Genomic DNA, 18,028 nt, shown 5'->3' with positions numbered 1-18,028 from the left:
CACTTAATTCAAAATATTGAATCTCATATTGTTACTCCTCATGAGCAATGAATAATATAAGTTTCAGGTTCAGTTTTAGAAAATGAAAAAAAAACTTACTAGTAAATACTTCTTTCGGTACATAATAAGTGATTTTTTTGCCTTTTTATTTTGGTTCAAAATAAGTGTCCTTCTGCAAAATCAAGAGAGAATTAATTTTATTTTTTAAAAATTTGCCCTTATTTATATATCCCAATGTGTCAAGGTAATGCAAATTTTAATTAAGAGTAATTTAATGAATAACCAAAAACCATTTATTATGTAAAGGAAGGAATACCGAGTAGAGGCTAAAACAGATTCACACTTAGCTGAAATGAAGATGGAACATGGAGTGTACTGTTGTGTACTGTTTATTTTTTTAGCACGTTTGGCGCATTTACTTTAAAAATAATCTGATGTTCAGACTCTTTAAGAGAGATAGGTGCGGCGGGGGTGGGGTGTGAACCTGTGAGGTTAGGGGAAAAGTAAAAAGTTCAACATCTCCACTGTTTGAACATTTAATTTAACATTAATTGACTGTACCACTAAGTTTTTAACAAATTAAAAACTACAGCATGTAGCAGACTTTTTATATATAAATAAAGGTCAGAGCCAAAGAAAGCCATTAAAGAGCTACAGAAGGAGCTTTTTTAAACATACCCAAAATTTAAAGCCTACTCTTAACATTGTCTGCAGTCTTTTCAGCCTCAGCTTTTAATTAATACTGCTGTAAAGTTGCAGCTTCATTTTCAAAATATTTAAGGTCCAAAAGTTGTTGCCTTTACATATTTAAGTGGGGTAAGTGTAATAATCTTGATTTCTTGCTTCAAGTTTTAACTTGTTTTATAGGTTTCTGACTTTGTCAAATAATATAATCTTGCATAATATTGGAAGAAATTGAATTTGTAAGTTGCTTCTTCTCTTGTCTAATATATAGTCCATTGAGTTGATGTCTTTACATATTTATTTGGGTAAGCTCAAAGATCTTGATTTCTTGCTTCAAGTGTGCCCTTTCTAGATGTTTATTACTTAGTCAATATACTTCTATCAGATTGGAAGACTTGATTTCTGAAGCTGCTTCTTCATTTTTTTAAAAATATATAGTTCAAAAAAATTAGATGCTTTTACTACTTTGTTGGGATAGAGTATCTTTTCCTCCTCAGCCGACATCTTTCGAAAACAACCTACCTCTTGGTACACACTACTCCCCATACCCCACTGTTGGGTTTTGATTGGGTCGTTGTTGTTGTTGTACAACTTAGTTGGGGGTAAGTGTAATGATCTTGATTTCTTGCTTCAAATGTGCACTTCTAGATGTTTCTTACTTGGTCAATGTAGTCTTTATCAGATTGGAAGACTTGATTTCTGAAGCTGCTTCTTCTTTTATTATATATAGTTCATAAAGTTGTTGTCTTTACATATTTAAGTGGGGTGAGTGTAATTATCTTGATGTCTTGATTCTAGTTTGAACTTCTTTTTAGAGGTTTCTGACTTGTGAATGTTCTAATCTTGATTACCTCAGAAGGGTGCTCTGCTGGTTATTTGGAACAAAAATAGAGAGGGGATTTACCAATTGATGGCTGAAATTGGATTAAAGTTGAAGGCTTTGACAAGATATGGAGTTGGGGTGATTGGTTTTCTTGTTCTAGCTTTTGCCCTTTTCGCGTCTGCTGAGCAAATTGGGATTAGAGGCTCTCTAGATAAAAATGGAACAGCTGATGACTTTGAATCAGGCTACTTTGTTAAGCTATTCAATCTTATGCTACAAAAGGGTAAAATGCATTACCATCATTTTTGGCCCGTAAGTTCACTTCCATATCAGAGTACTTTCCTCCCTCTTCTTTCCTCAACACTGTAAACAATTTCAAAGTTTAAAAGTTTTCTATTTTCAGCGGCATAGCATGTTAATGCAATTAAAGGATAATAAAGTTGAGGCTAAATTTTTCGGAAAGGATATATAGCTTGAAGGCGAAACCGTCTCTATATCTTAGGGAAAAGGGCGTTGTTTGAGTTTTTTGGAAACATGTTGATGCCTTGTAGTAGATGTTATTGCTGAAGTGTGAGATGTATTTCAGGAATTGGAATTTGGGTGGAGAGTAATTGTTGGTTCAGTTATCGGATTCTTTGCTGCTGCTTTTGGGAGTGTAGGAGGTGTTGGCGGTGGTGGTATCTTTGTTCCTATGCTTACTTTGATCATTGGGTTTGATCCGAAAACATCAACTGCAATATCAAAATGTAAGAATCTAACTGTACCGGTTAATAACCATGCTATCATTGTTTCTCTTGTTTCTATACTGATTAGTGAATGAAATTTGATTTTTTTAAATTTGAGGGGCTTCTTGAACAATATAACTCCCAAGTGCGTGTTAGATGATTTTGGTATCAACCTTTGCTAATACTTCTTGTTTCTCTCAAGCTAGCACAAGGTTTAGTTGTGGCCCTGTAGCAGGGATTCAAAATAGGAAAAAGTGGGAAAGAATCCTTACAATTTATGTGATGCTGAAGAAAATTCACCATCATCCTTTGGTCCATGATGGACCCTTGTGGTTTGGCCCTTCCCGGAACCCTGCGCATAGTGGGAGCTTAGTGCACCGGGCTGCCCTTTATCCTTTGGTCCATGCTCCACGCTATCATTGAGCGTTCCGTGTTTCTTGCCAGGTATGATAACTGGTGCAGCAGGGGCAACTGTGTACTACAACCTCAAGCTAAGGCATCCAACACTTGACCTGCCCATCATTGATTATGATCTAGCTCTTCTTTTACAACCAATGCTGTTGCTAGGGATCAGTATTGGAGTTGTTCTCAACACACTTTTTGCTGACTGGATGGTTACAGTCTTGTTGATCATTCTTTTCATAGGTAATGATGATTCAGCTGTGATTCTACCCGTATTGTCGATAATAGTTATTCTGATTGGTTAAGGGACTTGCAGCTACATCAACCAAGTCATTCTTCAAGGGTGTTGAGACATGGAAAAAAGAAACCATAATTAAAAAGGTTCGTCTCTTGGACCTTCTTTCTGATTAATGTACAATAGGAATTGTATTTTTTCTTATAAGTTGTTCACTCGTGTTTCTTTTACGTCCAGGAGGTCTCCAGACGCTTGGCATCTAGCAGTGAGTTGCTCAATTCGCTACTCTTATCATATAAATATCAAGACAGATATTTGACCAGTTAGTAATATGTAGTATTGTGAAACTGCAACAGATGCTGGTGCCGGAGATGCTACATACAAACTTCTACCTGGAGGTCCAACTAATGGTGTCAGAGTTAGAAATGACGGATATAAAACACCGGAGGTGATTTATGACCCCGGCGGCCCTATTCGCCTTACCATATGTCCAAAATTTCATAAACATTAGCTCATGTTATTTTGAGCTTGATGTGACTTTTCTTTAACATTTTATCCTATGTTTTCCCACATATTTTATTCATTATATTACAAATGCCTCTAGTTTCTAGAATAACATAATGATGATTTTAATCTTCATGGTAGCCAAAATGGGAAACCTAAATCAAAATAGTTTTTAGGAACGCTATACTCGAATACTGACTTCCTGAGCTTCTACAGGTCTCTATTGTTGAGAATGTGTATTGGAAGGATTTTGCCGTAATTCTTGCCGTGTGGGTCATTCTCCTGCTTCTGCATCTCTTCAAGGTTGTTTGCTTTAAATTGCTTGCCTGTTTGTAATGCCTTCACATTTTCAGGACTGCCTTCTGAATGTTCCTGCACTATTACATTCTGATTAGAAGCTATCATTTTTTCGGTGCAGAATTATACACCAACTTGTTCAACAACATATTGGATACTAAACCTCTTACAGGTACTTTTTGCTTTAGATGTAAAAGAATTATCTTTGTGTTTACTCCAATTGTTATTCACGTTCATATCGTAGATACGGAATTTACTTGGACTATTTCGAAGCTGGAAACAGTTAACTTTTCAGTTATTCTAAAGACCAAAAGAAAAGGAGTAAAACAAGTTGCTCATACGATAGAAATAATTTGATGTCAAGCTTACCAACCAACAGCTACAAAATATTCCACTCTATCAAATTGATTCATTTAGCTTAGCAAACCATGTAAGCTTAGCACTATGCATCTGGATTTATCTAACACTAAATTATCTCTGTAGCTAAATATATTGAATAAGATTATAGACAAGGCAGGGGTAAGGTCTGCGTACACACTACTCTCTCCAGACCCCACGGTGTGGGATAATACTGGGTATGTTGTTGTACTATAGATGTGTATATTCCTTTTGCCTATTCAAAAGATAGTTTACAGTGAAAATTCATGAGGAAAGCCGGTAGAAACAGCATTTACTGTTTAGAGGTACCAAATTCGTGATTAGGATAATATCTGGTGGTTAAACAATTTAATTAGAACATCATTGTTATGAGGCCCTTGTTATGATTACTACACAAAATTGGGCTGCTGCTTTGGGTCGATGAGGGAGGTATTAGCTTCTCTCCTATTTGAGGATATTTTGCTAATTTTCAGGTTCCTGTTGCTGTCGGAGCTTCTGCATATGAAGCAGTTTGCTTGTATAAGGGAACGAGGGTGGTCATGTCAAGTGGTGAAGCAGTAATAACCTGGAAAGTGCATCAGCTGATACTTTACTGTTGTTGTGGCATTTTGGCTGGTATAGTTGGTGGGCTGCTAGGTCTTGGCGGAGGATTCATTTTGGGCCCGTTGTTTCTAGAGCTAGGGATTCCTCCCCAGGTGCATCTTCATTTCTCCTTATGATACCTCTTGTTTAGTCCATTACTTTCCAATTTTCCATTTCAGTTTTTTTAAGAGCTTTTGGAAGTTATTGACAAACTAAACCATATAGAAATTTGTGAATACAGGTATCTAGTGCCACTGCTACCTTTGTGATGATATTCTCCTCCTCCATGTCCGCCATTCAATATTACCTGCTAAGGCGCTTTCCAGTACCATATGGTAAGGAAAACTCGGAAGTCTTTCATTGGTATTTGTCGTTTCCACTTGACCAATCACAAACTTGGAGCCTATTGTTTTTTTTTTTTTTTCATTTTCCATTTTCTTAGATGCTCTATTCTATCTCTATCTTGCAGCTCTGTATTTTGTTGCTGTGGCCACGGTTGCTGCCTTGGTTGGACAGCATGTTGTACGAAAAATAATAAGTATAGTTGGTAGAGCATCTGTGATTATCTTTGTTTTGGCCTTCACTATCTTTGTCAGCGCACTCACATTAGGCAAGTACCTTCTCTATTCATTTCCTTTACATATTTTGAGCCATTTGAAACTGTCGCTATACGACTCATTCCCTAAATTTCTGGTTTTATTTATCTCTATTGTCTATACGTATTCGGGTGCAGGTGGCTTTGGTATTGCAGACACGATTAGGAGGATCAAGGAAGGGCAGTATATGGGGTTTGATAACATCTGTGCATATAGTCCTTAAGTTAGCTTTTGTATTACCAGTCTCTTTCTGGTTTTCTTGTAACAGATTTTGACTTAGGTGATTCACATATGTTACATTTGGATGATAAAATCTTTGGTAGTCAACAGAAGTATGGTTTCAAAGTTGTTTTACCTTGGCACTTGTCAAAGGATGGCAACATGGTCACCTCGAAACAGGTACTGACATATGATTAAAAAATATAATTTATCCACACTTAGTGTTATTCCAAATTAATAGATGCAAGCCATTTGTCTTTTAGATACACAATTATCACTTAACAGTGGTCAACTGATGTTGTATTCTCGTATTAATTTTTGTGTAAACACCAATCAATGAGATATTCTTGAGATGACAATTGAGTCCTAGTTTCTCACCCTCCCCTGTAACCTTTCATATTAGGTTTCAGATCTTGGAGTTATATGATTTTTCACATCAAAAAAGCATATTTGCCTGTATGCTTAGTACTTCAAGTTGGGTAACTAAGCCTTTAAGGAACTCTCTAAATTATCTGATCATAAAATCCATACATTTGTAACCGGTGAACTGTATCATCTCTGACTATATATGCAGTATAATTCTACTGTTTGAGTTCTTCAAGCAAACTAGCTTGTCGTGCCACTCGTAAACTTTCCTATGGTTCGTCTCTGATTTCACATTCTCAACTCTTTTGCCCTAGTTATTTTTGGAAAGTTTATCTGCAGTGCACAAGGAAATTTGTGAATTAGGGAAGCTATCAAAAGAAAGCAAGAATAACAAAAACCATCTAGTTGTGTGGGATAGTCATCAACCTGCTCATTGTTTATGGACCACATACATTTGTATAAAACATGAAATACCCTCTTGGCCCTCATTATAAGTGAGGAATTCTATATTCAGACATTGTAAGGTTGACAAGAAAAATGGTGCAATTGTTTCCTCTTGGCCAATCTTTCCACTTGCTTGCTGGTAGTTTGTGCACCATGGTGTGTATGCAGCGGCGGAGCTAGTATGCCTCTTGCGGGTTTGGCCGAACTCAACCAGGGGCGGAGCTACAGTATTATTCGCGGGTTCAGCTGAACCCAGTATCTTTTGTTCAAACTCTGTATTTATATTAAAAATCCAATGAATTTGTACAAATTATTAATTTAGAACCTAGTAACTTGAAAGGATTATAATCCCGAACCCATAAGGTTCAAATCCCAGCTCCGCCTCTGAACTCAACTACTTTGACAAAACCTTAACTACAAATCCTGGTTTCGCTGTATGAAGAACAATACAGACAATCAAATCAGTGTATGCAAAAGTGGGAGGAAATCAAATTTTTATATCATGACTATTATTCTGAAATTGCCCGTGTACAAAGATTCATTCATTTGAGCTAGAGGAGCGGAAGGGGGTTCATTCGCTGAAAAATTACATTGTGTATATCAAATTTTTTCATGTATATATTAGATGTTGAATTCTCTCGGTGAAAATTCTATCTTCGCCATTATGAACCTTCAATATCTTACCTACAAACTAATACATGTTTGATTTAAATTAATTTCTTTGAGAAAGGGAGCCTTGGAACAGCAGTAAAGTTGTCTCCATTGTGACCTGTAGGTTATGGGTTCGAGCCTTGGAATCAGTCATTAATGCTTCATTAGGATAGGCTGCCTACATCACACCCTGTGGGGTGTGGCCCTTCCCCGAACCCTGCGTGAATGCGGGATGTTTTGTCCTTTTTATTTTATTTAAATTAATTTCCTTAAAATGAAGATAAAAGGTTCCCTAGAATGTCTTCCATTCTTGAGAATTTAACTTGTATGCAAATTCGTCAAGAAATATAACAACCACATAAGAAAATGAGACAATTCTCATCATGCATCACCCCACTTTTAATTAGTATCTAATATGTGTAAAATAATACAAACTTTTAGAAAAAATGATGTTTACATAGTTAATATTTCGAGCATGTGCGAGGAGTAAATGCATGCCATGATCAACAACTAGTTGATCACATATATTGAATACAAATATAAGTGTTTTATTAATGATGGTATAATAAATGTTTATTACCACCAATGTTCAAGATGTATAGCGGGATGGTTGGAATTCCTCTACCATTAAGTATCCGAGGTATCTAGTTGGAATTGATCTCTTAATAAGAAGCTCGTTACCTTCTTAGTGAGATTTACCTAAAAGTGAATCCAGATTAGTCAATTCGGATTGTTTCAAATATTGCCATCATTCCATCTTTCTTAAGCTCTCAAATCGACCCCATTCATAAAGAGGCAAATTTAGGTCCTTTTTTCGCCAAACTAGGTATTCTGTTTGTATATTTTGTAAAATTGATTTAATATGCTCCAAAAAGGTTGAATTGTGTACTTGGTTGGACGCTGCTGAGTTATTTATCCAAGGAACATGGATCGTTTTCAACTTAGTACTTTTTTTCTCGGTTGTTCTAGAATCGTACCTCCGCCTCTACGTTCATACCTCATTATCATTTTCTTTTCTTACAGTCTAAAGGAATAAGATGATTTAGGTCTAGGGGACCATATGAATCATATGACCTCAAATCAACATCCATATTTCTACCTTTTCTCTGTTTTTGTGATATGGTGTCCATCTCATTCAAATGATTTGGTAGTCAATTTTGTTGACTTGGTTTGGTTTGATAGCCAATCTTGTTGAATTAGTATAATTAGGTAGCCAATTTTATTGACTTGGTTTGGTTTGGTAGCCAACCTTGTTGAAATTGTGAAAAGGGTGTGTAATTGTCAAATATTGTAGGCTTTAGAGAGTGAGGTTTTGGCTATAAAAGGAGAGTCTTAACTCTCATTTCTATATACCAACAAAGAGTGAAAGATAGAGAGCAGCAAAGTATTGCATAAACTATAAGAAAATAGTTTGTGAAGAAAAATAGAGAGCGAGAGATATTGTAGTGAGGTAGAAAAAGCAAAAGAGTGTTTATTTCTTTTGAGGGTATAGTGGTCTTATGAGTATTTTTACTGGTTACTGCACAGTGTAAAATTCCTCGCTATAGTGATATCGGTTGCTCTTCTTGGTCGTGATTTTTTCCCTTATTCAGAAGGGTTTCCACGTAAAATCTTGGTGTCATTATTGTTGCATTTCAATTCTTGCTGATTTAACCATAACTTAGTGTTTTGCGTTTATCACTAATACCGTGAATATTATTTTTTTACGGGGTTTATTCCCAACAAGTGGTATCAGAGCCAAGGTTCTGTCTGGGTATGCTCTGTGGTTGCAGCACAGTCTGAACTTTCACATCAGAAAAGAATTACTTTGGTCTCCTAATAAATAGAATTTGTATTTGTGATAAACGATGGAAGCCAACACTAGTAGAATGGTTACTTTAAATGGCACAAATTATGCCATTTGGAAGGGTAAAATGGAAGATTTGCTCTATGTCAAGCATTTTCATCAACCTGTCTTCACCACTATAAAGGCTGATAATAAATCAGATGAAGAGTGGAGTTTATTACATAGGCAGGTTTGCGGCTTTATTAGACAATGGGTTGACGATAATGTTTTGAACCATATTTCTGGGGAGACACATGCTCGGACCCTATGGGAGCACCTTGAAAGTCTGTATGCTCGAAAAACTGGAAACAACAAGATGTTTCTAATAAAGCAGATGTTTGGTTTAAAATACCACGATGGTTCCGCGATGACAGATCATCTAAATAATTTTCAGGGGATCATGAACCAATTATCTGCTATGGGCATTAAATTTGATGAAGAAATTCAAGGCTTGTTTCTACTTGGTTCCCTACCAGATTCTTGGGAAATTCTTAGAACTTCATTATCAAATTCTGCTCCGGATGGTGTGATCTCTATGGATCTTGCCAAGAGCAACCTTCTAAATGAAGAGATGAGAAGAAAATCTCAGGGTTCCTCCTCATCAGATGTCTTAGTGACTGACTCTAGGGGGGAGAAGCAAGAATTGGGGTTCTCAAAATAGAGAACATAATAGAAGCAAATCCAGAAGCAGACTTAAAGATATTGAGTGCTATCATTGCAGGAAGAAAGGGCACACAAAGAAGTTCTGCCGGATTTTGAAAAAAGAGAATAGAGACAAGGAAGAACAGAAAGAAGATAGCAGTCGTGTGGCCACCGTCACTACAGAAGATCTTGTTATAGTCCTTGATGCGGATCCGATAAATATTGCTTGTGATGAGTCGCTAGGTTGTGGACAGTGGTGCCACATCTCATGTGACATCAAGGAAGGAATTTTTCTCATCCTATACTCAGGGTGACTTTGGAACTTTGAGTATGGGTAATGAGACTGTATCTAGGGTGGCTGGTGTTGGAACGATTTGTTTGAAAACTAGTATTGGAACTAAACTAGTTTTAAACAATGTAAAACATGCACTTGATGTTCGTTTGCACTTGATCTCTGTTGGTGTTTTGGATGATGAGGGATATGTCAGTACCAATGGTGCTGGAATGTGGAAGCTCACTAAGGGTTCCATGATTGTGGCTCGTGGGGAAAAGCGTCGTTGTCTATACTGGACTACGGCATCTACCTGTGTTGATATGGTGAATGTCGTTGAGAGCAATAACTCTTCAACGTTATGGCATAAGAGGCTTAGCCACATTAGCGAGACATGACTAAATGTTCTGGCCAAGAAGAAATTGTTGTCAAATTTTGAAAGTGCAAAATTAGAAAAATGTGAGCACTGCTTGGCTGGAAAACAAAAAAGAGTTTCTTTCCAATATCATTCTCCTTCAAGAAAGACAGAGTTGCTTGAGTCGGTGCATTCAGACTTATGTGGTCCAATGAAGACAAGGACTTTGGGTGGTGCACTTTATTTTGCTACCTTTATTGATGATTGCTCAAGGAAACTTTGGGTCTACATCTTGAAGACTAAAGACCAAGTGTTTGGTATCTTTAAGCAGTTTTAGGCTTCAGTTGAAAGAGAAACTGGAAAGAAGCTGAAGTGTATTCGTACTGATAGCGGTGGTGAATATTGTGGACCGTTTGATGAATACTGCAAACAACAGGGTATCAGACACCAGAAGACTCCTCCTAAGACTCCTCAACTTAATGGTTTAGCAGAAATGATGAACAAGACCTTGATGGAAAGAGTCAGATGTTTGCTTTCTGAAGCAAAGTTGCCGAATTCCTTTTGGGGTGAGGCTTTGTTGACCGCCGCACATGTTATTAATCTATCCCCTGCGGTTGCCTTGCAAAGTGATGTTCCAAACAAAGTTTGGTATGGCAAGGATGTTTCCTATGACCACTTGAAAGTGTTTGGTTGCAAAGCTTTTGTACATGTCCTAAATATGAGAGGTCAAAATTAACTGCCAAGACAAGGTAGTGTATCTTCATTGGTTATGGCCTTGATGAGTTTGGTTACAGGCTATATGATCCAATTGAGAAGAAGGTCGTGAGAAGCCGTGATGTTATCTTCGTGGAGGATCAAATCATTGAAGATATTAACAAAGCGGAGAAGCTAAAATCTCCAAGTTCTGAAGGTTTAGTTAATCTTGATGAAGTTCCTCATACAAATGCGGATAGTGTTGGTGGGCTCAATGATGATGGCAATGCCCAGAACCATATTCCAGGTCAATATATTGATGGTGATGGTGATAACAATGCTAATGTTGATGAGGTAGATGCTCATACTCACGAAGTTGTGGACGAGTTAGATATTTCACTCAGGAGGTCTTCTAGACCTCGTACTCCTTCCTCCCGTTATTCACCCAATGAGTATGTATTACTCACTGATGGGGGAGAACCTGAATGTTATGCGGGAAGATGAGCACAAGAATCAATGGATTGAAGCCATGCAAGATGAGATGAAATCTCTGCATGAGAGCCATACTTATGAGTTGGTGAAATTGCCTAAGGGCATGAGAGCTTTGAAGAACAAGTGGGTGTTCAAAGTTAAAGCTAAAGAACATAGTTTGAAGCCCAGATACAAAGCTAGATTGGTTGTCAAGGGATTTGGTCAAAGGAAAGGTATTGACTTTGACGAAATATTTTCTCCTGTCGTGAAAATGTGCTCCATTCGGATAGTTCTTGGTTTGACTGCCAGTCTTGATTTGGAGATTGAGCAGATGGATGTGAAGACTGATTTTCTTCACGGTGACTTAGGAGAGGAGATTTATATGGAACAACCTGAAGGCTTCATGGAAAAAGGTAAAGAAAGTCTTGTATGTAAACTTAAGAAGAGTCTATATGGATTGAAGCAAGCTCCCAGACAGTGGTACAAGAAGTTTGAGTATGTTATGGGGGAGCAAGGCTACAAGAAGACTTCTTCAGATCATTGTGTGTTTGTATTTTCTGATGACGATTTTATCATCCTCTTGCTATATGTGGATGATATGTTGATTGTGGACAGAAATGCTTCCAAGATTGATGAGTTGAAGAAACAGTTTAATAAGTCTTTTGCAATGAAAGACTTGGGTCATGCTAAGCAGATTTTGGGCATGAGAATTACTCGTTCGAGAAACGAAAGGAAGCTTTACTTGTCACAGGAGTACATAGAACGTGTACTGGAGCGCTTCAATATGAAAAATGCTAAGTTGGTTCGCACACCCCTTCTTGGTCGTCTAAAGTTGAGCAAGAAGATGTGTCCAACAACAACAGAGGAAAAAGAGAGAATGACCAAGATTCCTTATTCCTCTGCCGTCAGAAGTTTGATGTATGCAATGGTATGCACTCGATCAGATATTGCTCATGCAGTCGGTGTTGTTAGCAGATTTCTCGAAAATCCAAGAAAAGAGCATTGGGAAGCTGTAAAGTGGATACTCAGGTATCTAAGAGGAAGCTCACATGAATGCTTATGTTTTAGAGGATCAAATCCAATTTTTCGGGGCTATACAGATTCTGATATGGCAGGTGACCTTGATAACAAAAAATCCACTACTAGATATTTGTTTACTTTTTCAGGAGGGGGGGGGGGCTATATCATGGCAGTCGAAGTTGCAGAAGTGTGTCGCACTATCTACAACTGAAGCGGAGTATATTGCGGCTACTGAAGCTGGCAAAGAGATGATATGGCTCAAGAGATTTCTTCAAGAACTTGGATTGCGACAGATAGAGTATGTTGTCTATTGCAACAATCAGAGTGCAATAGACCTGAGCAAAACTTCATGTACCATGCGAGAACAAAACACATCGACTTCAGATATCATTGGATTCGTGAGCAAGTGGAGAACGAATCACTTCAAGTCAAAAAGATTCACACGAGTGAAAATCCTGCAGATATGTTGACCAAGGTGGTACCAAGAGACAAGTTCGAGTTATGCAAAGAACTTGTCGGCATGCAGTCAAACTAGAAGATAGTGTTACCTCCTCTAGATGAATGAGACTGGAGGAGGAGATTGATATGGTGTCCATCTCATTCAAATGATTTGGTAGCCAATTTTGTTGACTTGGTTTGGTTTGGTAGTCAACCTTGTTGAATTAGTATAATTTGGTAGCCAATTTTATTGACTTGGTTTGGTTTGGTAGCCAACCTTGTTGAAATTGTGAAAAGGGTGTGTAAATTATCAAATATTGTAGGCTTTAGAGAGTGAAGTTTTGGCTATAAAAGGAGAGTCTTAACTCTCATTTCTATATACCAACAAAGAGTGAAAGATAGAGAGCAAGATATTCCATAAACTATAAGAAAATAGTTTGTGAAGAAAAATAGAGTGTGAGAAATATTGTAGTGAGGTGAAAAAAGCAAAAGAGTGTTTATTTCTTTTGAGGATGTAGTGGTCCTAGGAGCATTTTTACTCGTTACTACATAGTGTAAAAGTCCTCGCTATAGTGATATCAGTTGCTCTTCTTGGCCGTGGTTTTTTCCCTTATTTAGAAGGGTTTCCACGTAAAATCTTGGTGTCATTATTGTTGCGTTTCAATTCTTGCTGATATAACCATAACTTAATGTTCTGCGTTTATCACTAATACCGTGAATATTATTTTTTACGGGGTTTATTCCCAATATTTTGTCCATTGGCTCTCAAGTACACAATGGTCATTTCATTGAGAGGGATAGACATTGCAGATAGTTGTGTTGAGACTGCATTTATTTTAATTTTTAGTTATCCTCTCAACGTTGGAGGGAATATTAATGGTGGTTTCACGGTAAGCTACTGAAATGGATACTCAAATATCAGTCAATAACTATCATTTGAGATTTGAAGGGAGACAAAAGAAGAGAGAAGTTTGTTATTGAATTGGTTATTAATAATGTACAAGAGGAGGTTCATAGAAGAGAGTTGGCCTACGAACAACACGTTTATGTAATTATTTTCTGTACCTAACAAGGTTTATAATTATCATAAAACCAAGTACTATGAAATATTCTCATATTCAAGTTCATTGAACATATTATGATATTAGAAACGTGCATATATTTTGTCGTTAATGGCATATTTTTACGTTATATGCACCATGTAAATTTGTGGTAATAGGTTGTATCTTTTCTAAGTTATCAATATATGAAAACCAAGTCAAAAAAAGAATAAAAGAAAAGTAGACAAAATTGAATTGTAGTAGCTTCAGACAAGTAACCTCAGATGGCTGATTTTCATTCCTTTTTTCCCCTCACGATTTCAATTCCTCAATAATGAAAAATTAGGGGAATAGGAAACAGTTGAGCCTGTTGTCACGCGGGTGATTTGTGTCCGTCAAAAATCTGTCTGAGGTTCACCTCCGTGCGGCAATCAAACCTAGCATTTGACTTCAGCCTTCCAGCACTTAAAATATTTTTATGGACGTTTGGAACTTAAAATAATTTTAGGTAGCAAAGTATGTAAAATGCACACATTTTTTTTCCCCTACACAAAACCAAATGATATATTCATTCCAATACATTTAGCTTAAAAAAAAGTAAAATGCACACACGGATTTATAGGAATTTCTTCCCAACTTGTATTAATATGTGAATATAAGAACACAACAAACCCAACTTTATGGCCAAGAACAAAAAACACCCTAGTTCCCACCCCAAAATGAGTTTCCAACCCTTAGGAATACATTTAGACGTTTTTGGCTAACAATTTTGCCACAAGATTAAGTTTTGTCTTTGGGATTGGCCTTTTGCACGTTTTTACAGTGCAGCCTGCCCAATTACACTTGGCGGCATCTAAACAAAACAGTTGACAAGCCTCAACTGTTGGGTAAATCTGAACCAATCAAAAAGATATGCTACAAACGTGCCAATCATGGCTACAAAGCAGTTTTCAGCAAAATAACCGCCCAACTACTTTCAGCAAAATAACCGCACAACTACCCCATTGTGTGCACTGCACACTTGCGTCTGTTTTGCTCAGTTGCGCCCAAGACTTGCATTGTGCCAAGTCTTGGGCCTTTCTTGACATCCATCCGTCGTGCCAAGTTGCCCACAAGCCTTGCCAGTCACTTGTATGCCTTTGTGCACATGCCACTGCCTTGTATTTGCTGTGCCATGCCATGCCATGGTCTTGTCTTGTGTTGCATTTCCCACATCTTACCTTGCCTTGCCTTTGCTTTGTCATGCCTTGGCTCCCTGTCTTGACATAACTTTGCCTTGTCATTGTCATGCTAACTCTCACGTCCACGTGAAATGCGCCTTGTCTTCGTCAAGTTGCGTTTGTCAACCCCGCATAGCCTGTCATGCCGAGCTGCTCGTTCATGATGTTGCCTAATATTTTAGGTTGTGCCAAGGCCATCATGAAAATCCTTATCACAACCTACATTTATCGGGGGACCTTGTCAAGGGGCTAACACCAAGCGTACCCGAATATCAAAATTAAATAATTTAATTATAAAAGGTAAAAATTAAAGTATAATCAAGTGAAAGATAATTAATTTGGTGTAAACATGTGCGTAGATAAACCTTTACCTCTTGAGTCGCAAGTGCTCATAAAATTTGGGTAGCAAAAATGATTTGAAAAGCCAAAATAGATGAAAAACATGAAATATTGTAGGCCTCACCAAGTTTATCCTTGTTGAGTTTTTGTTTAAGATGAAATAGTCTTAAAATTAGAGTGAATGGGAAATGGGATTTGGATTTGGATTTGGATTCGGATTTGGTCAAATGATCGATCGATTGATTAATTTTTTGGACTAAATTTATTTGTTAATAGTGAATATTAACGTGATATAATCCGTGTTTGTAACGGATGTTTTCCAATCCGTATGTTGTGTTGCAACACTAAGCAATAAGCAGCCTAGTGCACCTCCCACCAAGCAAGTGTACATTCCACCATGTAAGTGCTTCCTCCATGATAGCCTAGTGCTTGTTGCACCATGGAGGAGGCGAATTTCTCTCAAATAACTGCTATAAATAGAGAATAAGTTGGAGAGAAAGGAGAACACATCGGAAAAAACACTCAAAACGCTCTGTATACACTTAATATACACTCTGTATACACTGGATATACACTCTGTATATACTGGATATACACTCTGTATACACTGCGTATACACTGGAAAAACGAATTGCAATATGATATTCTCTTCAGTAAGAATTCAACATTGGCTATACTTTGCATTCCTTCCTCTCAGAATTTACATTCGACTTCTGAGTTATCCTCCTTATTCTTCATTATTTTTAACTACAAACAAAGCATCCATAAGTGTGATTTGCTGCCGAACTTTGTGTTCGCTGAAACACTGTAGTTTGAAGTCCCGCTACACCAGTATGTAATTCGTTCTATTCTGGGAGGAAATAATCTATAACCTTGGGTACTAGGAGAAGATTAAATTCCTTAAGGAAATACTGTGAATTCAGTGAGCTCGAATTAGTTTCTGTATCATTTAAATTTACGTTTATAAGATAACGTTTTATTTTTTCCAGAATTATTATTTACAAATACAGGGTAACCGGATCCAACAATCGTCAACATCGTTATCCACGGTATGGAATGACGTAGAAAGAGAAGAATCAAACAATAGAATAAAGTTAAAATTGTCCTTAAAATGAGGAGGAACAGGACACTGAAGTTGGACTATGTGCCACCACATGACTGCTTTTCAAATGTCTCCTTTACGTTTGGAAAGTTGCATTCAAAAACAGATTGGGATGACCAATTTTTTCTATTTTTTGGAAAAGCTAAAAAACCAAAAAAATAATAATAAAAGAGCAGGGTAGCTTCTTTCCTTTGTGCGTTTTTACCCCTAAAGTAAGGCTAGCTCAGATAGTTAAATGCACTAATCCAACTGAGATCTGAGAGTGTAGGTAGTAGTAGCAAATCACCATGTTAGAAGGCAAAGCTCTGATTGAAGATACAGATATGCCAGTGAAGATGCAGATCCAAGCCATGGCCTGTGCTTCTCAAGCTCTTGATGTTTATGATGTTTTAGACTGCAAATCCATTGCTGCTCACATTAAGAAGGTAGCCACAATCACTTTCTATCTACAAAGAATTTAAGTTATATACATCGTAGTCATTTTTACAGGTAGTCTGTCTTATTTTCAAGATAATTACCAATCTTTCTTTATATTTTCGATAGCACAAATCTCACATTTGGATGACTTGATAGTGTAAAAACATGTATTTTTGACACCCATTTACCCCTTCTTGATTCCAACACTGCATGTGGGACTGAAAATTACAATCTTTTCATAAAGAAAATTAGAAAAATGACAGTGTATAATCACTCTTTAAATAATAGTCGAAAAATATATACGCACACATTTTTGTATGTTCTATATAAAAAAATATATAAATTTTATACTTTTCCGGTTATTGGATGTAAATAGTTCTGGTCGCGGGCTAAAAGTGATCTTTGCCCAAACAAAATACAATTTGTCCTGATGTTTTGTGCTTTGTACGCAGGAATTTGACAAGAAATATGGAGGTGGATGGCAGTGTGTGGTGGGATCAAACTTTGGGTGTTTCTTTACTCATACTAAAGGAACATTTATCTATTTCACCTTGGAGACTCTTAATTTTCTCATCTTCAAAGGAGCATCTTCTCCTCCATCTTCTCCTTGATAGGGGTAATTTGGTTGCTCAAGAAAGGAAGAAAATGAGGAGATGTAGTTACTTTTAGTTAGGTTATTCTCTTGTTCATAGCCACCTCCCCCTTTTTGACTTCAATATGTTTTCTTTTTTACTACTACTGAATGCAAGATCTGGAGATTGAGGTATTGAGAAAACCAAGAAGTTTTCATGAATGAGAAGACTGCCCTGCTTAAACTGGATTTTCTTCCTTTTCTTTTTCTGGCCACTAAAAGCCATGTATGCTTCCAAGAAACTGTAGTTTTTAGTTAGTGATGTATCCAGATTAATGGAATGATTGGTGTTGCTCTGCTCAATACTATGTCTCTCTCTACCATTAAAGCAGTTCATTGGGGATAATACATGAATACTTACATCATGTATCAGGGACTAGATTGAGGCACAAACAAGGGTTATGGTAGAGTGGTAAGTACTTTTTCATCTTTAACCAGTTCTTGAGTTCGAGCCCTGGGTATGGAGTCGCGTTTGTTAGGGAGCGCTTTATCTCCCAATGTGGGACTTCCCGGCGCGTATCCGAATTTAGTCGGGTCCCAATGCGAGTACCGGACACCAGGTGGGAAACCAAAAAAAAGATTAAATTGAGGCAAGGAAGTTTCATTTACATGAAGTGGACTGGTCTGAAATATGAGGGATCGTAATGAGATTGTTGGG

At 37.2% G+C, this 18,028-nt stretch overlaps 2 protein-coding genes across 5 annotated transcripts; both read left to right on the top strand.

Moving 5' to 3' along the window:
• The first annotated feature begins 645 nt into the window (after positions 1-645).
• Positions 646-5,679, top strand: LOC104233015 (sulfite exporter TauE/SafE family protein 3-like). Of its 4 annotated transcripts, none has more exons than XM_009786318.2 (13): positions 646-816; positions 1,541-1,819; positions 2,094-2,253; positions 2,677-2,877; positions 2,951-3,015; positions 3,107-3,134; positions 3,226-3,317; positions 3,590-3,676; positions 3,792-3,842; positions 4,522-4,743; positions 4,872-4,965; positions 5,100-5,240; positions 5,364-5,679. In XM_009786318.2, the coding sequence occupies exons 2-13, from the start codon at positions 1,595-1,597 to the stop codon at positions 5,447-5,449; spliced, it is 1,452 nt and encodes a 483-aa protein (XP_009784620.1). In that variant the 5' UTR covers positions 646-816; positions 1,541-1,594; the 3' UTR covers positions 5,450-5,679. The 4 variants fall into 4 exon arrangements, with proteins under 4 accessions (XP_009784620.1, XP_009784621.1, XP_009784622.1 ...); XM_009786319.2 differs by lacking the exon at positions 646-816 and adding an exon at positions 834-923; XM_009786320.2 differs by lacking the exon at positions 646-816 and adding an exon at positions 1,197-1,286.
• Positions 5,680-16,421: 10,742 nt separating this feature from the next.
• LOC104233016 (uncharacterized) lies at positions 16,422-17,673 on the top strand. Its single transcript, XM_009786324.2, has 2 exons — positions 16,422-16,747; positions 17,192-17,673. The coding sequence occupies exons 1-2, from the start codon at positions 16,610-16,612 to the stop codon at positions 17,348-17,350; spliced, it is 297 nt and encodes a 98-aa protein (XP_009784626.1). The 5' UTR covers positions 16,422-16,609; the 3' UTR covers positions 17,351-17,673.
• The last annotated feature ends 355 nt before the right edge of the window (positions 17,674-18,028 follow it).

The sequence above is a fragment of the Nicotiana sylvestris genome, chromosome 10 (assembly GCF_000393655.2).
Source record: "Nicotiana sylvestris chromosome 10, ASM39365v2, whole genome shotgun sequence".
Lineage (NCBI taxonomy): Eukaryota > Viridiplantae > Streptophyta > Magnoliopsida > Solanales > Solanaceae > Nicotiana > Nicotiana sylvestris.
The sequence above is the reverse complement of the archived record's forward strand: the minus strand, read 5'-3'. Positions and strand labels throughout refer to the sequence as shown.